The sequence below is a fragment of the Vipera berus genome (assembly GCF_964194415.1).
Source record: "Vipera berus genome assembly, chromosome: 10".
Taxonomy (NCBI): Eukaryota; Metazoa; Chordata; class Lepidosauria; order Squamata; family Viperidae; genus Vipera; species Vipera berus.
The window spans coordinates 18,150,013-18,163,135 of record NC_138213.1 but is presented as its reverse complement, the minus strand read 5'-3'; the positions used below and the strand labels follow the sequence as shown (position 1 = coordinate 18,163,135).

General features: G+C 43.3%; 2 protein-coding genes across 2 annotated transcripts in view; one reads left to right on the top strand and one right to left on the bottom strand.

The window, feature by feature from the left end:
• The window catches only part of CPNE2 (copine 2), a gene marked incomplete at its 5' end in the record, with an annotated part of 40,304 nt that extends 30,335 nt beyond the window's left edge, over positions 1-9,969 (bottom strand). The window contains 4 exons of the mRNA XM_081335678.1: positions 2,813-2,905; positions 4,458-4,547; positions 9,735-9,818; positions 9,937-9,969. Coding sequence (XP_081191804.1) covers positions 2,813-2,905; positions 4,458-4,547; positions 9,735-9,818; positions 9,937-9,969 — 300 coding nt within the window. The remainder of the gene's footprint in view (positions 1-2,812; positions 2,906-4,457; positions 4,548-9,734; positions 9,819-9,936) is intronic.
• The window catches only part of PLLP (plasmolipin), a 286,192-nt gene that overhangs the window by 128,107 nt on the left and 144,962 nt on the right, over positions 1-13,123 (top strand). The window lies entirely within an intron of this gene.

Below are 13,123 nucleotides of genomic sequence, written 5' to 3'. Positions count from 1 at the left end.
GGGGAAACCAAACAACCACTTCATGAGCGCATGGCACAACAGAGGAGATCAAACCCATCAGGGCAAGATTCAGTGGTCCATCTGCATTTGAAAGACAAAGGTCACTTTTTTGAAGATAGCGAAGTCAACATTTTGGATAGAAAGGATGATTGGTTTGAAAGAAGGGTCAAAGAGGCCATTTATGTTAATGCTAAGCAGTCCTCTCTTGACAGAGGGGGAGGGATAAGACACTGCCTAAGTCCAGTGTACAACGCAGCCTTTGCAGCTGTTCCAAGAAGATTCCACAACCAATTGCTCCCCGGACACAGGTGATCCTGAGGGCACAGATTGTTCTATTCCAGCCTATGACTGGCCCTGTTTGAATGTCAGGGACAACCCCTTTTTATAATCAACAGGCTGGAAAAAACCCAACCAAATTTATTTACAAAGAGTTCAAACAAAAGTTAAATGAAAAGTTCAAACAAGACTTAAACCAAAAGGTTAAACAAGAGTTAAACAATAATAACAGACCAGGACTCTAGCAGAAGATCTTCAAACGGTTGCCTTCAGCAACCAGCACCTCCCACACCTTCCCCTTTTATCAGCAGTCTCAAGGTGTGACTTCTCATTGCCTTCTCCCAAGTTGCCTCATTGCCTTCCTCTGTTCTGCTCTGCTAGATTGCCTCCTGCTCCAAGAGTCCCTGAACAGAGCCAGCTGTGGATCATCTTCTTTCAATCCTTCGTGCTGACACAGCTGAGTCTGACGAATAACAAGATGGGAGGGGCCAGGCTGAGAGTCCTGCAGTGCATCAGAGCCTCCCTCTGACACCAAAGGCTCTCCAAACTCCTCCTCCTCCTCCTCTTCAGAATCATCTGACTCAGCTGCCGGAACCACAGGCTGACGCTTAATCACAACACAGATAAACCCCCCCAAGTGGCCTCAAGAGCTCTCAGAGAGAGTGCTAATGACCAGATGACTGCAAACGTATGTGTGTATGTATGTGTGTGTGTGTGTGTGTGTGTGTGTGTGTGTGTATGTATGTATATATAAAATCCTTCCATTTCTCCCCTCTCCCCACCCTATCAGAACCTATCCTTCCGTCCCTCCACCATCCAGTCTCAACTGTCAGCATCTATCCTTCTATTCCCCCAGCATCAAAACTGAAACTTCTTGGACGAAAAGCAAAGCGTTTTCTTCTTCTTCCTCAAGGAAAAAAAAACCAGTCCAGTTGCCTTTTGATAAAAGCAGCTTTGAGGCAGCCGTGAGAGGTAGAGATCAATTTAAAATATTCCATTTCGGATCACTGCTAACCGCATCTCTAACTGCACTTTTGTATCTTAAAAAATACAAAGGGTTTACAGTTCTGTTCGTGCTGGTCATCCCTGGCTTATGAAGTTATCCCCCTGTCATTTCTACTCTATTTAATTAGGACACCGGCCACAAATAATTGGGAGAAGCAGAATAACAATCGGGCTGCAATCGGAACTCCTAAAGCCAACGCCAAACGATTGTGGGAGCAAGTCGGCAAGACAAACTTTCATCATAAATCGCGGAAGATCAGGACAGCGATTCAATTGGGCAAAAACCAGCCCGGTCTTAGCAGAAGATGAGATGTTTGCTAATGAGGGTCATCACAAACACTTGGTGATGAGCAAACCAGCGCAAAACAAAATCGCACTGAAGGAGAAATGAAGTTGAAAAAGATTGATTTACTTAGGAAAATTAGATCAGGGGAAAAAAACCGGGCGACACTATTTTTTCTTAAACAGGCATCAAGATAGCGACTCGTAAGAGACTTTTCAGTTTAGTTCCTCCAAGTAAGCTGAACCTGGTTATCTTGGGTTGCACATTAAATGAACATATTGCACATTAAAGCAACATATTTCATGTGCAGTCAGAACTCAAGAATCACACATAACGTGGCCCTTTATTTGGTTACAATAGTTCAGTTGAAATCTACACGCAGGTAGTCCTTGACTTACGACCGCAATTGAGCCCAAAATTTCCACTGCTGGGCAAGACAGTTGTTAAGTGAGTTTTGCCCCATTTTACAACCTTCCTTGCCACAGTCGTTAAGTGAATCACTGAAGTTGCTCAGTCAGTAACACGGCTGTTAAGTGGATCCGGCTTCCCCATTGACGTTACCTGTCAGGAGGTTGCAAAAGGTGATCGCGTGACCCTGGGACACTGCAACCGTCGTAAACATGAGTCAGTTGCTAAGCGACTGAATTTTCACCAGGTGACCATGGGGATGCTGCAATGGTTGTAAGTAAGCCAAATAGTCATAAGTCATTTTTTCCAGTGGGGTTGTAACTTCAAACAGCCACTAAATGAATTGTTGTAAGCCGAGGACTATATTATATAAGGAATATAATACCGAGTCGTGGTGGCGCAGTGGTTAGAATACAGTATTGCAGGTTAATTCTGCTGACTGCCGCCTGCCGGCAGTTCGATTCTGACTGGCTCAAGGTTGACTCGGCCTTCCACCCTTCTGAGGTCCATAAAATGAGGACCCAGATTGATGGGGACTCTGCAAAGCGCTTAGAGAAGCCCTGTGAAGCAGTATATAAGTCTAAGTGCCATTGCTATTATTTTATTCTTTTCATTTAATCTGCCTCTTGTATTTCACTTTTACGTATGGTTTTACTGTGTAATGTTTTATGTTTTATTCTGTACTTTGACATGGCCTATGTGCTAATCAACAGTATTAAAGGAGAAGAATTAAATGGCAACCATGAGGTAAAAGAAGAAATTCAAACTTTTTCAAACTGTGGTGGTGAATGGCAATGGGCATCTTCCCAGCCCCAGATGTGCCCTTCCTTCAAGGCTTACCACAGAGCCATCTTTGCACATCGTGTCAACAGAGGTCTGGAACTCCCCAATGAAATCGTGCCCTCCATCGTTGTCGTAGTCATAACACACAATCTGGCAGAAGAAGCAGAGGAACAGTCAGGATTCCCATCCACTTTACCGACCCATCTGAATTAAAAAAATTCATCCAACTTATGAAAGAGAAGAAATTCACGAAGATGCTCATTTCTCCCACAGGTAGGACAACTATTACCAAGTATCCGATTAACAGTCGGTGGGTGAATTTCAATCAATGTCTCGTGAATTAATCTTTTCTATACCAACACGATGGAGACCAATACATTCTATGTATCATTTTTTGTTCTATTATGATCCATTGACAGTCTCGATTTAGACATTAAGAAGCTCTCCCATTGTCTAGAACAGGGGTAGGCAAACTTGGCTCTTTTATGACTTGTGGTCTTCAATACCCAGAGTTCCTGAACCAGCCATGCTGAGTCAGGAATTCACCACTCCACTTCACCACTTCTGGAGGCAGGTTGTTCCACTGGTTAGTTGTTCTAACTGTCAGGAAGTTTCTCCTTAGTTCTAGGTTGCTTTTCTCCTTGATTACTTTCCATCCATTGCTTCTTGTCCTGCCTTCAGGTGCTTTGGAGAATAGCTTGATTCCCTCTTCTTTGGGGCAGCCCCTGAGATATTGGAACACTGCTATCATGTCACCCCTCACCCTTCTCTTCGTTATACTACACATACCCAATTCCAGCAACCGTTCCCTATATGTTTTAGCCTCCAGTCCCCCAATCATCTTTGTTGCCCTTCTCTGTACCCTTTCTAGAGTCTCAACATCTTTTTACATCGTGGTGACCAAAACTGTATGCAGTATTCCAGGTGTGGCCTTACCAAGGCATTGTAAAGTGGTATTAGTACTTCACGTGATCTTGATTCTATCCCTCTGTTAATGCAGCCTAGCACTGTGTTGGCTTTTTTGGCAGCTGCAGCACACTGCTGGCTCATATTGAAGTGATTGTCTACTAGGACTCCGAGATCTCTCTCACAGTTACTACTATCAAGCAAGGTACCACCTATACTATACCTGTGCATTTGATTTTTCCTGCCTAAATGTAGAACCTTACTTTTTTCACAACTGAATTTCATTTTGTTATATAGTGCCCAGTGTTCGAGTCTGTCCAGATCCTCTTGTATTTTAAGCCTATCTTCTGGAGTATTGGCTATTCCTGCCAGCTTGGTGTCGTCTGCAAATTTGATGAGTTCCCCATCTATCCCCTCATCCAAATCGTTGATGAAGATGTTGAAGAGCACTGGGCCCAGAACAGAGCCCTGGGGCACCCCACTACACACTTCCTCCCATGTAGATGCGGTTCCATTGAGGACCACAAGTCATAAAAGTTGAAGTCCACAAGTCATAAAAGAGCCAAGGTTGCCTACCCCTGGTCTAGAACAAGGGTGTCCAACCATGGCAACTTTAAGAGCTGTGGATTTCAACTCCCAGAATTCCCCAGCCAGCATGGATGGAGACCACGAAGCCTGGGGAAGTTAAAATTCAACAGAAAGGAGCATTCCAGGTTGGGGTCGGATATTCTAATAAAAATGTTATCTCTCAACCACAGTGGAGGTCTGAAATGGAAGATGACGAAGGGGACGGTACCTTGATCTGCTTTTCTGTGTCCCCGTCGCACAGAGATATCAAAGGCACCGTGAACGGCTTCCATACAGGATCCAGCGTGTATTTGATTACCTGCAATTTGAAGAAAAAGCCAGCAAGATAATAAAAACTCCAGTTTGTTTATTTGTTAGTTTATTTAATTTCCCACCTTTAATATTTTTACAAACAACTCAAGGTGGTGAACATTATCTCCCAACACATCTTCCTCCTCCTATTTTCTCCATAACAACAACCTAGTGAGGTGGGTTGGGCTGAGAGAGAAGGACAGGCCCGAAGTCACCCAACTGGCTTCCATAGTTAAGGCAGGACTTGAACACGAGAGTCTCCTGGTGATTGGCCCAAAGTCACTCGGTCGGCTTTCCTGGCTAAGGTGGGACTTGAACTCACGGTCTCCTCCTGCTTTTTAGCCTGGTACCTTAACCGCTGGCAAAACTGGCTCTGGATATTCTATTAATGTCAATACTATAACAATGTCTGGACCAGGGGAGGGAGTAGACATATTTTTTATGCACTCCGCTGTGAGATTCTACAGAAGTAGGGTGTAAGAAGCACCGTTCTGCAACGTTCCTCGTTCGACCTCATCCTCTGCAGACAAGGCTGCTCCCCAAGAAAACACGGACAGGGTTCTCTTTAGCCAGATGGGCTGAGAAGAAAAGTTACAAGAATTCCAGCAACTGGAATTCCTTTCTTCAGAAGCAATATATCCTCATGTCTCCCTAACCATCTTCCTCTGCCCTTTTACTGACAATGAAGGGAAATGAATGGGCAGTTGGAATAACTCTGAGGAACAGGAGGAAGAGCTCCGAGTCAGGGTAGAAATGTAATTTGAGAAAGTGAGAAAGGGGAAAACGCATTCCATTTTGCAAAATTCAGAATAACCGAATAACAAGAGTTGGTAGGGACCTTAGAGGTCTTCTAATCCAGGGGTCCCTAACTCTGTGGGCTGCGGCCTCCTATTGGGCTGTGAGGGGTTTGCAACTGGGCCGCAGAAACGGCTTGGGAGTGCACGAGCATCCTCACTTGCGCGAGCAGCGGCCGAGCACATGCACGCTCCACTTAAGTGAGCATCAGGCGTGCATGCACACCGCTCACGCAAATGGAGCTGCACACGTGTGCACATTTGCTGGTCACTCACACAAAACCATCCTCTCCCCCCCACACACACAAAGTCAGAAACATTGGGGAACTCTGTTCTAGTCCAACCCCCTGCTCAGGCAGGAAGCCCTATTCCATTTGAGACCTATGTTCGTCCTATCTCCAATTCTGTTACTGTCACCTTATAATAAAGCAGCCTTAGCATTCATAATTCTGGCAACCTAGTCTATTCTAAAGAGCAGATAAAAAGCTTGCAGCTATCTGTACACATCACCGCTTCCTGAATCTTTATCAGCAGCCATTACCTAAAGCAGCGTAGATAAAATTTTGCACAATGTCTCTTCGCTCAAATCTCTGCCACCCATCAAACTCAACACATAGCTCTGCCAGACAAAGTACTCGGGGTAGTGTCTGCCCAGAGCAGGCACTGTTCCTTCCCCGATTTGCAAACTATACCTTTGGGGTGAAGCTTAAACTGTTGCTGGCCCTTTTTTTTAACCATTCGTAATGGATTCCATCCAATATTTTCTAAATTCTATAAGGTAGGGGTGGGGGAAAGAATTTCCTCAAAGAAATATCTTTTGCACAAAAAAGTAGGAATCAAAGGAGAGACGCAGGTTATTTCAGGCTGCTCAGGAAACTTTAGGGAATAGCTAAACACTTTGCCTCAAATCACAGCAAAAAAACAACAACCACGAACCTCTTTCTCCGGACCGTGTGCCCAGTGTTAAATCCCTTCAACACTGTTCAATGCAGTCCAACATAAAAGACACACAACATCCCTAAGGAGTTGCAACAGACACAAGAGGCCCTATAAACTCTCTCTTGGCAATTATATTTAGAATTACCTGTTGTTGTTGGTTTTTTTTAAAAAAACAAAAATATCCAAATTCATTGGATAATGTCTGTTAGGAAATACTACTCCAAGAGTATGCAACTTTCAGACTATTGGACTGGCTGGGGAATTCTTATTGAGCCTTGGTGGAGCAGTGGGCTAATGCCTCCTTAAGTAACACCAGCTGCCTGCAATTAGTGCAGGTTCGCATCCCACCAGGCTCAAGGTTGACTCAGCCCTCCATCCTTCCGAGGTAGGTAAAATGAGGACCCAGATTGTTGGGGGCAATTTAGCTGACTTTGTAATAATGCCGCTGGGGTGTGTGTGAAAGCCCTAATAAGCAGGCATATACATAGAATGAAGGCTACTGCTAAGCTTGTAAGCCGCCCTGAGTCTTCGGAGAAGGGCGGGATATAAATGGAATTAAAATAAAATAAATAAAAATAAATTCTGGGAGTTGAAGTACAAAAGTCTTAAAGTTGTCCAACCCGAGACTTGTAAAATGTTCAAGTTCTCTAAAGCTCATAGAATCCTAGGCTTGGAAGGGATTTTTCAGGTCTGCTAGTTCAATTCCCTGCTGAGTGCAGGAATCGTCATGATCCTGAATAATTGGCTGCCTGATCTTTTCTTGAAGACCTTCGGTGAGGTCAGGAGACAGGTTCTCTCACTGCTTAGGACAGGGGTAGGCAACCTTGGCTCTCTTATGACTCATGGACTTCAACTCCCAGAATTCCTGAGCCAGCTGGCTTAGGAGCTTCCATAAGTCAGGAAATTCCTTCTTATTTCAAATTTGGATCTCATTCTGTTAAGCTTCCGCCCCCATGCTTGCTGGGGAATTCTGGGAGTTGAAGTCCACAGGTCTTAAAGTTGCCGAGGTTGGACACCCCTGCTTTAAAGCCTGCTGTTCTTTGCGCTAAACAACTTCACTCAATGTCATGCAATGTCTTTTGAAATGTATTGGTCGATTCTTATAAAAATTCTCTCTCAATTCTGAGTCTTGCTTTGTGGGCTGTTTTTTTTAAAAAAAAAACCTTATGAACCACGATGGATGTACAGGCATGTGTATGGTTTCCTTATGGGGCTTGTTAAAAAGAGGCGTGGTAAAAACAACTTAAAACCGTGCTACGTGTGCAGCAGAGGCTGGGGAACAGAAGGCCCTGGGGATCGTAGGTGTGCTATTTTAGAACAGAGGTCCCTTTTGTTCTCCCAGCTTGGTCTCTTTGGACACAAGTCCTGACTTCCGAATGGTGGCTAACTTTAGCCGGATGTCCCCGGATGGTTTATCTGCTGGGGTGAGGACACCACTCCTTGCAAGATTGCTGCTTCAGTAGGCTTTCTGGAACAATGGAAACAAACTTCCTCCTTGCGTGAGGCACCCTGTGGACTGAGGCCAAACATCTTTCCAAATGATGCAATCCGGTGCCTTGTGGATTCGTTGCAACAATTGCAAGAAAATGAGGACCCAGATTGTTGGGGGCAATAAGCTGACTTTGTAATAATGCCGCTTGGGGGGGTGAAAGCCCTAATAAGCAGGCATATACATAGAATGAAGGCTACTGCTAAGCTTGTAAGCCGCCCTGAGTCTTCGGAGAAGGGCGGAATATAAATGTAATAAAAATAAAATAAAATAAAATAAAAGTGATCTTCGCTATGACATTCCAATTTAGCATATGTTTGCATCAGATTGCTAATATGTAATACCCTGTATTCTGCTTTGGGAAGTCGGAGGGGGGGGGAGGGAAGGGGGGAGGGTTGATGGGGAGGGGGGGTTATTATTAAAATTTTGTAAAACTTTTCAATAAAAAAAGACCCACAATAGATGCCCCAATCTACAAAGATGCCAAGGGGCTGAGAATGTCAAAGATCGTTAAAGAGGGATCCACCCCAGAACTAAGGAGAAATTTCCTGTCAGTGAGAACAATCACCACTCACAGTTTTGCTTGCTGTAATGGCTGCAGGAACTGGGTATGTCTTGTCTAATAAAGATAAAGATTAGGGGGACATAATAACAGACTTCCAATATTTGGGGGAGGCTGCCCCAAAGAAGAGGGAGTCAAGCTGTTCTCCAAAGCACCTGAAGGCAGGACAAGAAGCAACGGATGGAAACTAGTCAAGGAGAGAAGCAACCTAGAACTAAGGAGAAATTTCCTGACAGTTAGAACAATTAACCAGTGGAACAGCTGGCCTCCGGAAATCGTGGGCGCTCCATCACTGGAGATTTTTAAGAAGAGACTGGACAGGCATTTGTCTGAAATGGTGTAGGGTTTCCTGCCTGAGCAGGGGGTTGGACTAGATGACCTCTAAGGTTCCTGCCAAATTGATTCTTCTATGCTTATGTTCCTCTGGATGGAGCCAACTATATCCTAAATTTGAGGGATGGGGACAGGTGAGCGTTTTCTTTGCGCTTTTTAAAACTATTGTTAGTTTTGTGCTGCCGAGTTGTTGTTGTTGGTTTTTTGCACTGTAATAGTGAATCACAGATTGGCAGCCGTTAGGCTTCTAGGAGACAAGATTTGAGCAAAGAGGATAATAACTTGTTAAATCTCTCTCTCTCACTTTCACACACACACACACACACACACACACACACACACACACACACACACACTATGTGCACCCCATTATGGCCTTTTTACATGATGTGTGTATTTCGCAAGTAATCATTATATCATAATTTATTTCAGCCACTTTAAGAGAATTTCAAGGCCCAGAAGTTGATGTTTTTCACAAATGTATTGGACTCTGTTGAGTGTCCCCGAATATCTAGAAAACGTAATGGCAGCAGCTGATAACAACTGGAATATTTTGAAGGCATCTACGGTCTCATTGTGAGATTCCCACAGTGGGCTTACCCTTTACAATTAGTCCTCGACTTACAATAGTTCGTTTAGTCATCGTTTGAAGTTACAAAACTGTGACGTATGGCCATTTTTCACATTTACAGCTGCTGCAGAATCCCCGGGGTCACGTGACCAAAATTTGGATGCTTGACAACTGGCATGTATTTATGACGGTTGCAGCATCCCGGGGTCACGTGATCCCCTTTGGCAGCCTTCTGAGAAGGAAAATCAATGGGGAAGCCAGATTCACTTAACAACCGTGTTACTAATAGGACACCTGCAATGCTTCACTTAACAACGGTTGCAAGACAGGTCTTAACCCGGGGCAAAGCTCACTTAACAACTGTCTTGCTTGGCAACAGGAATGTTGGCTCAGTTGTGATCATACGTTGAGGACTACCTGTAGTATTTTGCTGGAAAAAAAACCCTGAAATTATACAAAGTGACCATCTTACGGAATAATGGCCCCACCCGCTACAAATGACTTACCTCTGTCCTGTGGACCAGCATCCATTTCCCGTCATCCCCTTGTTTATAAAACTCCAGAAATGGATCTGATTTTCCAAACAAATCCTGCAAGAGGGAGGAGAAAGCATCTAAGAGATTGTGAAATTATTTTTGTCCTTTGAAGCCGAAGCAACAGCAAACAGGCCTTGTCCTTAGACGCCGTATCCTGTCACATAAAACTGACCCCTCCCTGTGTGCCCCCCCCGTCCAGCTCCATACATGGTGATGGCTAAATGCAAGTTTGTCTTTCCCCCATGAAATTAATATTCTTTCTATGAAGAACAATCCCGCCTGCCTATTCACAGAAGAAAATCAATTTACGATCAAATAGAAATTCTCAAGGTTGTTAATGAGGGAACAGCTTGAGTGGCAGTCAAGAATTACCCTCCATGTCCAAGGAAGAAATGAGACGGAGTGTGGGTGAGGTGTGAATATCCTCCTAACTTCAGAAAGGAACACACATACACACATACTCTCTCTCTCGCTCTCTCTCTCTCTCTCGCTCTCTCTCTCTCTCTCTCTCACACACACACACACACACACACAGACACTCAGAATGAAACAGTCCAGGAAACAGGAAGGAAAGTATAAAAGATGGCCATTTGCTCTCCGTTGCTGCTGCAAAGCATCTCTCTTTTGCTTCCCTTTTGCAAACTGCACGACAATATTTGTTCAATTGTTTGAACCAATTACAGGTCGTCCTCTACTTACGACCGCAATTGAGCCCAACATTTCTGTTCTTAAGTGAGACATTTGTTAAGTGAATTTTGCCCCATTTTACGACCTTTCTTGTCACCATTGTTAAGCGAATCATTGCAGTTGTTAAGTTAGTAACATGGTTGTTACTGCTTTACCCATTGACCTTGCTTGCCAGAAGGTCACAAAAGGGGATCACGTGAACGGTTATTTTATATTTTATATTTTAATTCCATTTATATCCCGCCCTTCTCCGAAGACTCAGGGCGGCTTACAAGCTTAGCAGTAGCCTTCAGTCTATGTATATGCCTGCTTATTAGGGCTTTCACACAAACCCCAAGCGGCATTATTACAGAGTCAGCTTATTGCCCCCAACAATCTGGGTCCTCGTTACTAAATGAACTGTTGTACATCGAGGACTACCTGTACCTCTTTGCCCACTCTTGAGTATAAGAAGTCCTTGACTTATGACTGGTCATTTAACAACTGTTAACAGTCAGTAAAGCACAAACCGTCCACTTCTGACTCCTGGGGTCACATGACTGCAACTGGCAATGTTTTTTGCCAATTTTTCGCAAAACTTTATTATAATTGTTATCCACTGTTTTACTATTTTAGTATCTACTGGTTTTAATACTTTACAATGCCTTGGTAAGGCCACACTTGGAATACGGCATCCAGTTTTGGTCACCACGATGTAAAAAAGATGTTGAGACTCTAGAAAGAGTGCAAAGAAGAGCAACAAAGAGGATCAGAGGACTGGAGGCTAAAACATACAAGGAACGGTTGCTGGAATTGGGTTTGTCTAGTTTAAGGAAGAGAAGGATGAGGGGGGACATGATAGCAGTGTTCCAATATCTCAGGAACACTGAGATATTGCACCTGAAAGCAGGACAAGAAGCAACGGATGGAAACTCATCAAGGAGAGAAGCAACCTGGAACTAAGGAGAAACTTCCTGACAGTGAGAACAATTAACCAGGGGAACTCCTTGCCTCCAGAAGCTGTGAGAAGCTATTTCTATTTGTAGGTCTAGAAAGACTGCCTGATCTTTTCTTGAAGACCTTCGGTGAGGTCAGGAGGCAAACAAGGGTAGTACCAATAGTAATAGGCGCCCTGGGTGCAATTATTGTTGTTGTTGTTGTTGTTGTTTGTTGTTGTTGTTTGTAAGCAGCCAGAATCATCCCTTATGAGATGGGTGGCACATTGAGTGAATGAATGAATGCCACCCATTCGTAGCATTGATTCAGCCTTATGACCGCATGATTCCCTTAAAAACCATGGGATTCACTTAACAACCACCATAAAAAACAGTTGAAAAATCTGGTCCTGTCACGGGGTGCCTCAACTTATGATTGCAATGAGTTACAACCAAAATTCTGGACTCAGTTGTGACCATAGTCAAGGATTACCTGCAACGTCGTTACCCCCACGAGAACACTACCCTTTTATTTTACGCACCCTTTCAGCAGCGGCAGTCCCAAAGGGACCCTCGACTTACAAACCCACAATTACAAATTGTTCCGTTACCCCCTGGATATGCCCAAATTGTAATCACCCAGTGCGGTATGAGAAAACAAACAAAATTTGGTGGAACATTCAAAAGATTTTTAAGAGAAAGATAAAGTTTTCTCCGCAATTGTTTTTATTTGGTATTGTTGTAGATTGTGATGTTAAAGAAACCAATTTGATGTTGAATATGATAACAGCAGCACGGTTACTGGTGGGACAATATTGGAAGAAGGATAGTTTGCCTACTATAGAAGAATGGGTGCTTAAAGTCTCGAATCTTGCAGAAATGTCTAAGATTTCTGCTTATCTGAAAGATCATTCACAGGAAAGATATATTTCAGTTTGGAGGAGATGGATAAATTATATTCAAAACAAATATGGGACTAAAAAGTTCCATTTAGCTTATGAGTAGATTTTAGAGGGATATTGTTATTGATCTTAGTGTTGGTATTTTGTATGTATCTATGTTAAAGGGGAGTTAAAGCACATTATGAATTTGGTTAATTGTATATTATGGATAATTCTTATTTAGAATATGATTATTATAACTATAATCCTGTATTTAGCTCTGGGAAGTGGGGGGGAAGTGGGCGGGTTTGGGGTGGGGGGGATTTGGGGATATATTGTAAAATCTTGTTTTTGTAAAACTCTTTATAAAAAAAGAAAAAAGAAAACAACGGGCTCTGCTAAGGTAATAATAAGCGACTAAGATGACAAAAAATATAAATAAATAAAGGATTAATTAGTTCTCCCTGTGATAAATGCCAACATTTTATCAGCTACTTTTGGGATTTACACTGGAAAACTATTCGCTGCCCTCCAGGGTCTGCTTCAGTCTAGTCTGTAATCCTGATTCCTCGTACTTATGCTAAATTGCTTCAACTGAGGACCAAGTGCTAAGTAATTAATTTTTAAGGCATGACTTTTCCCTCTTGGGAAGAATCTAACAAAGCGGAAGAGCTGTCGAAAGTGAAACAGGATAATTTTTAATAGAAACTTTTGAGAACTGGTAATTGACCTGCCGTGTGAAAATGCCACTTGGTTGAATTAAGTAACCAAGTGTAATTTCCTCTATGGATCTCTCTCTCTCTCTCTCTCTCTCTCTTCTCTCATGTGTGTGTGTGTGTGTGTGTGTGTGTCTTTCTCTTTCACATTACACACATAC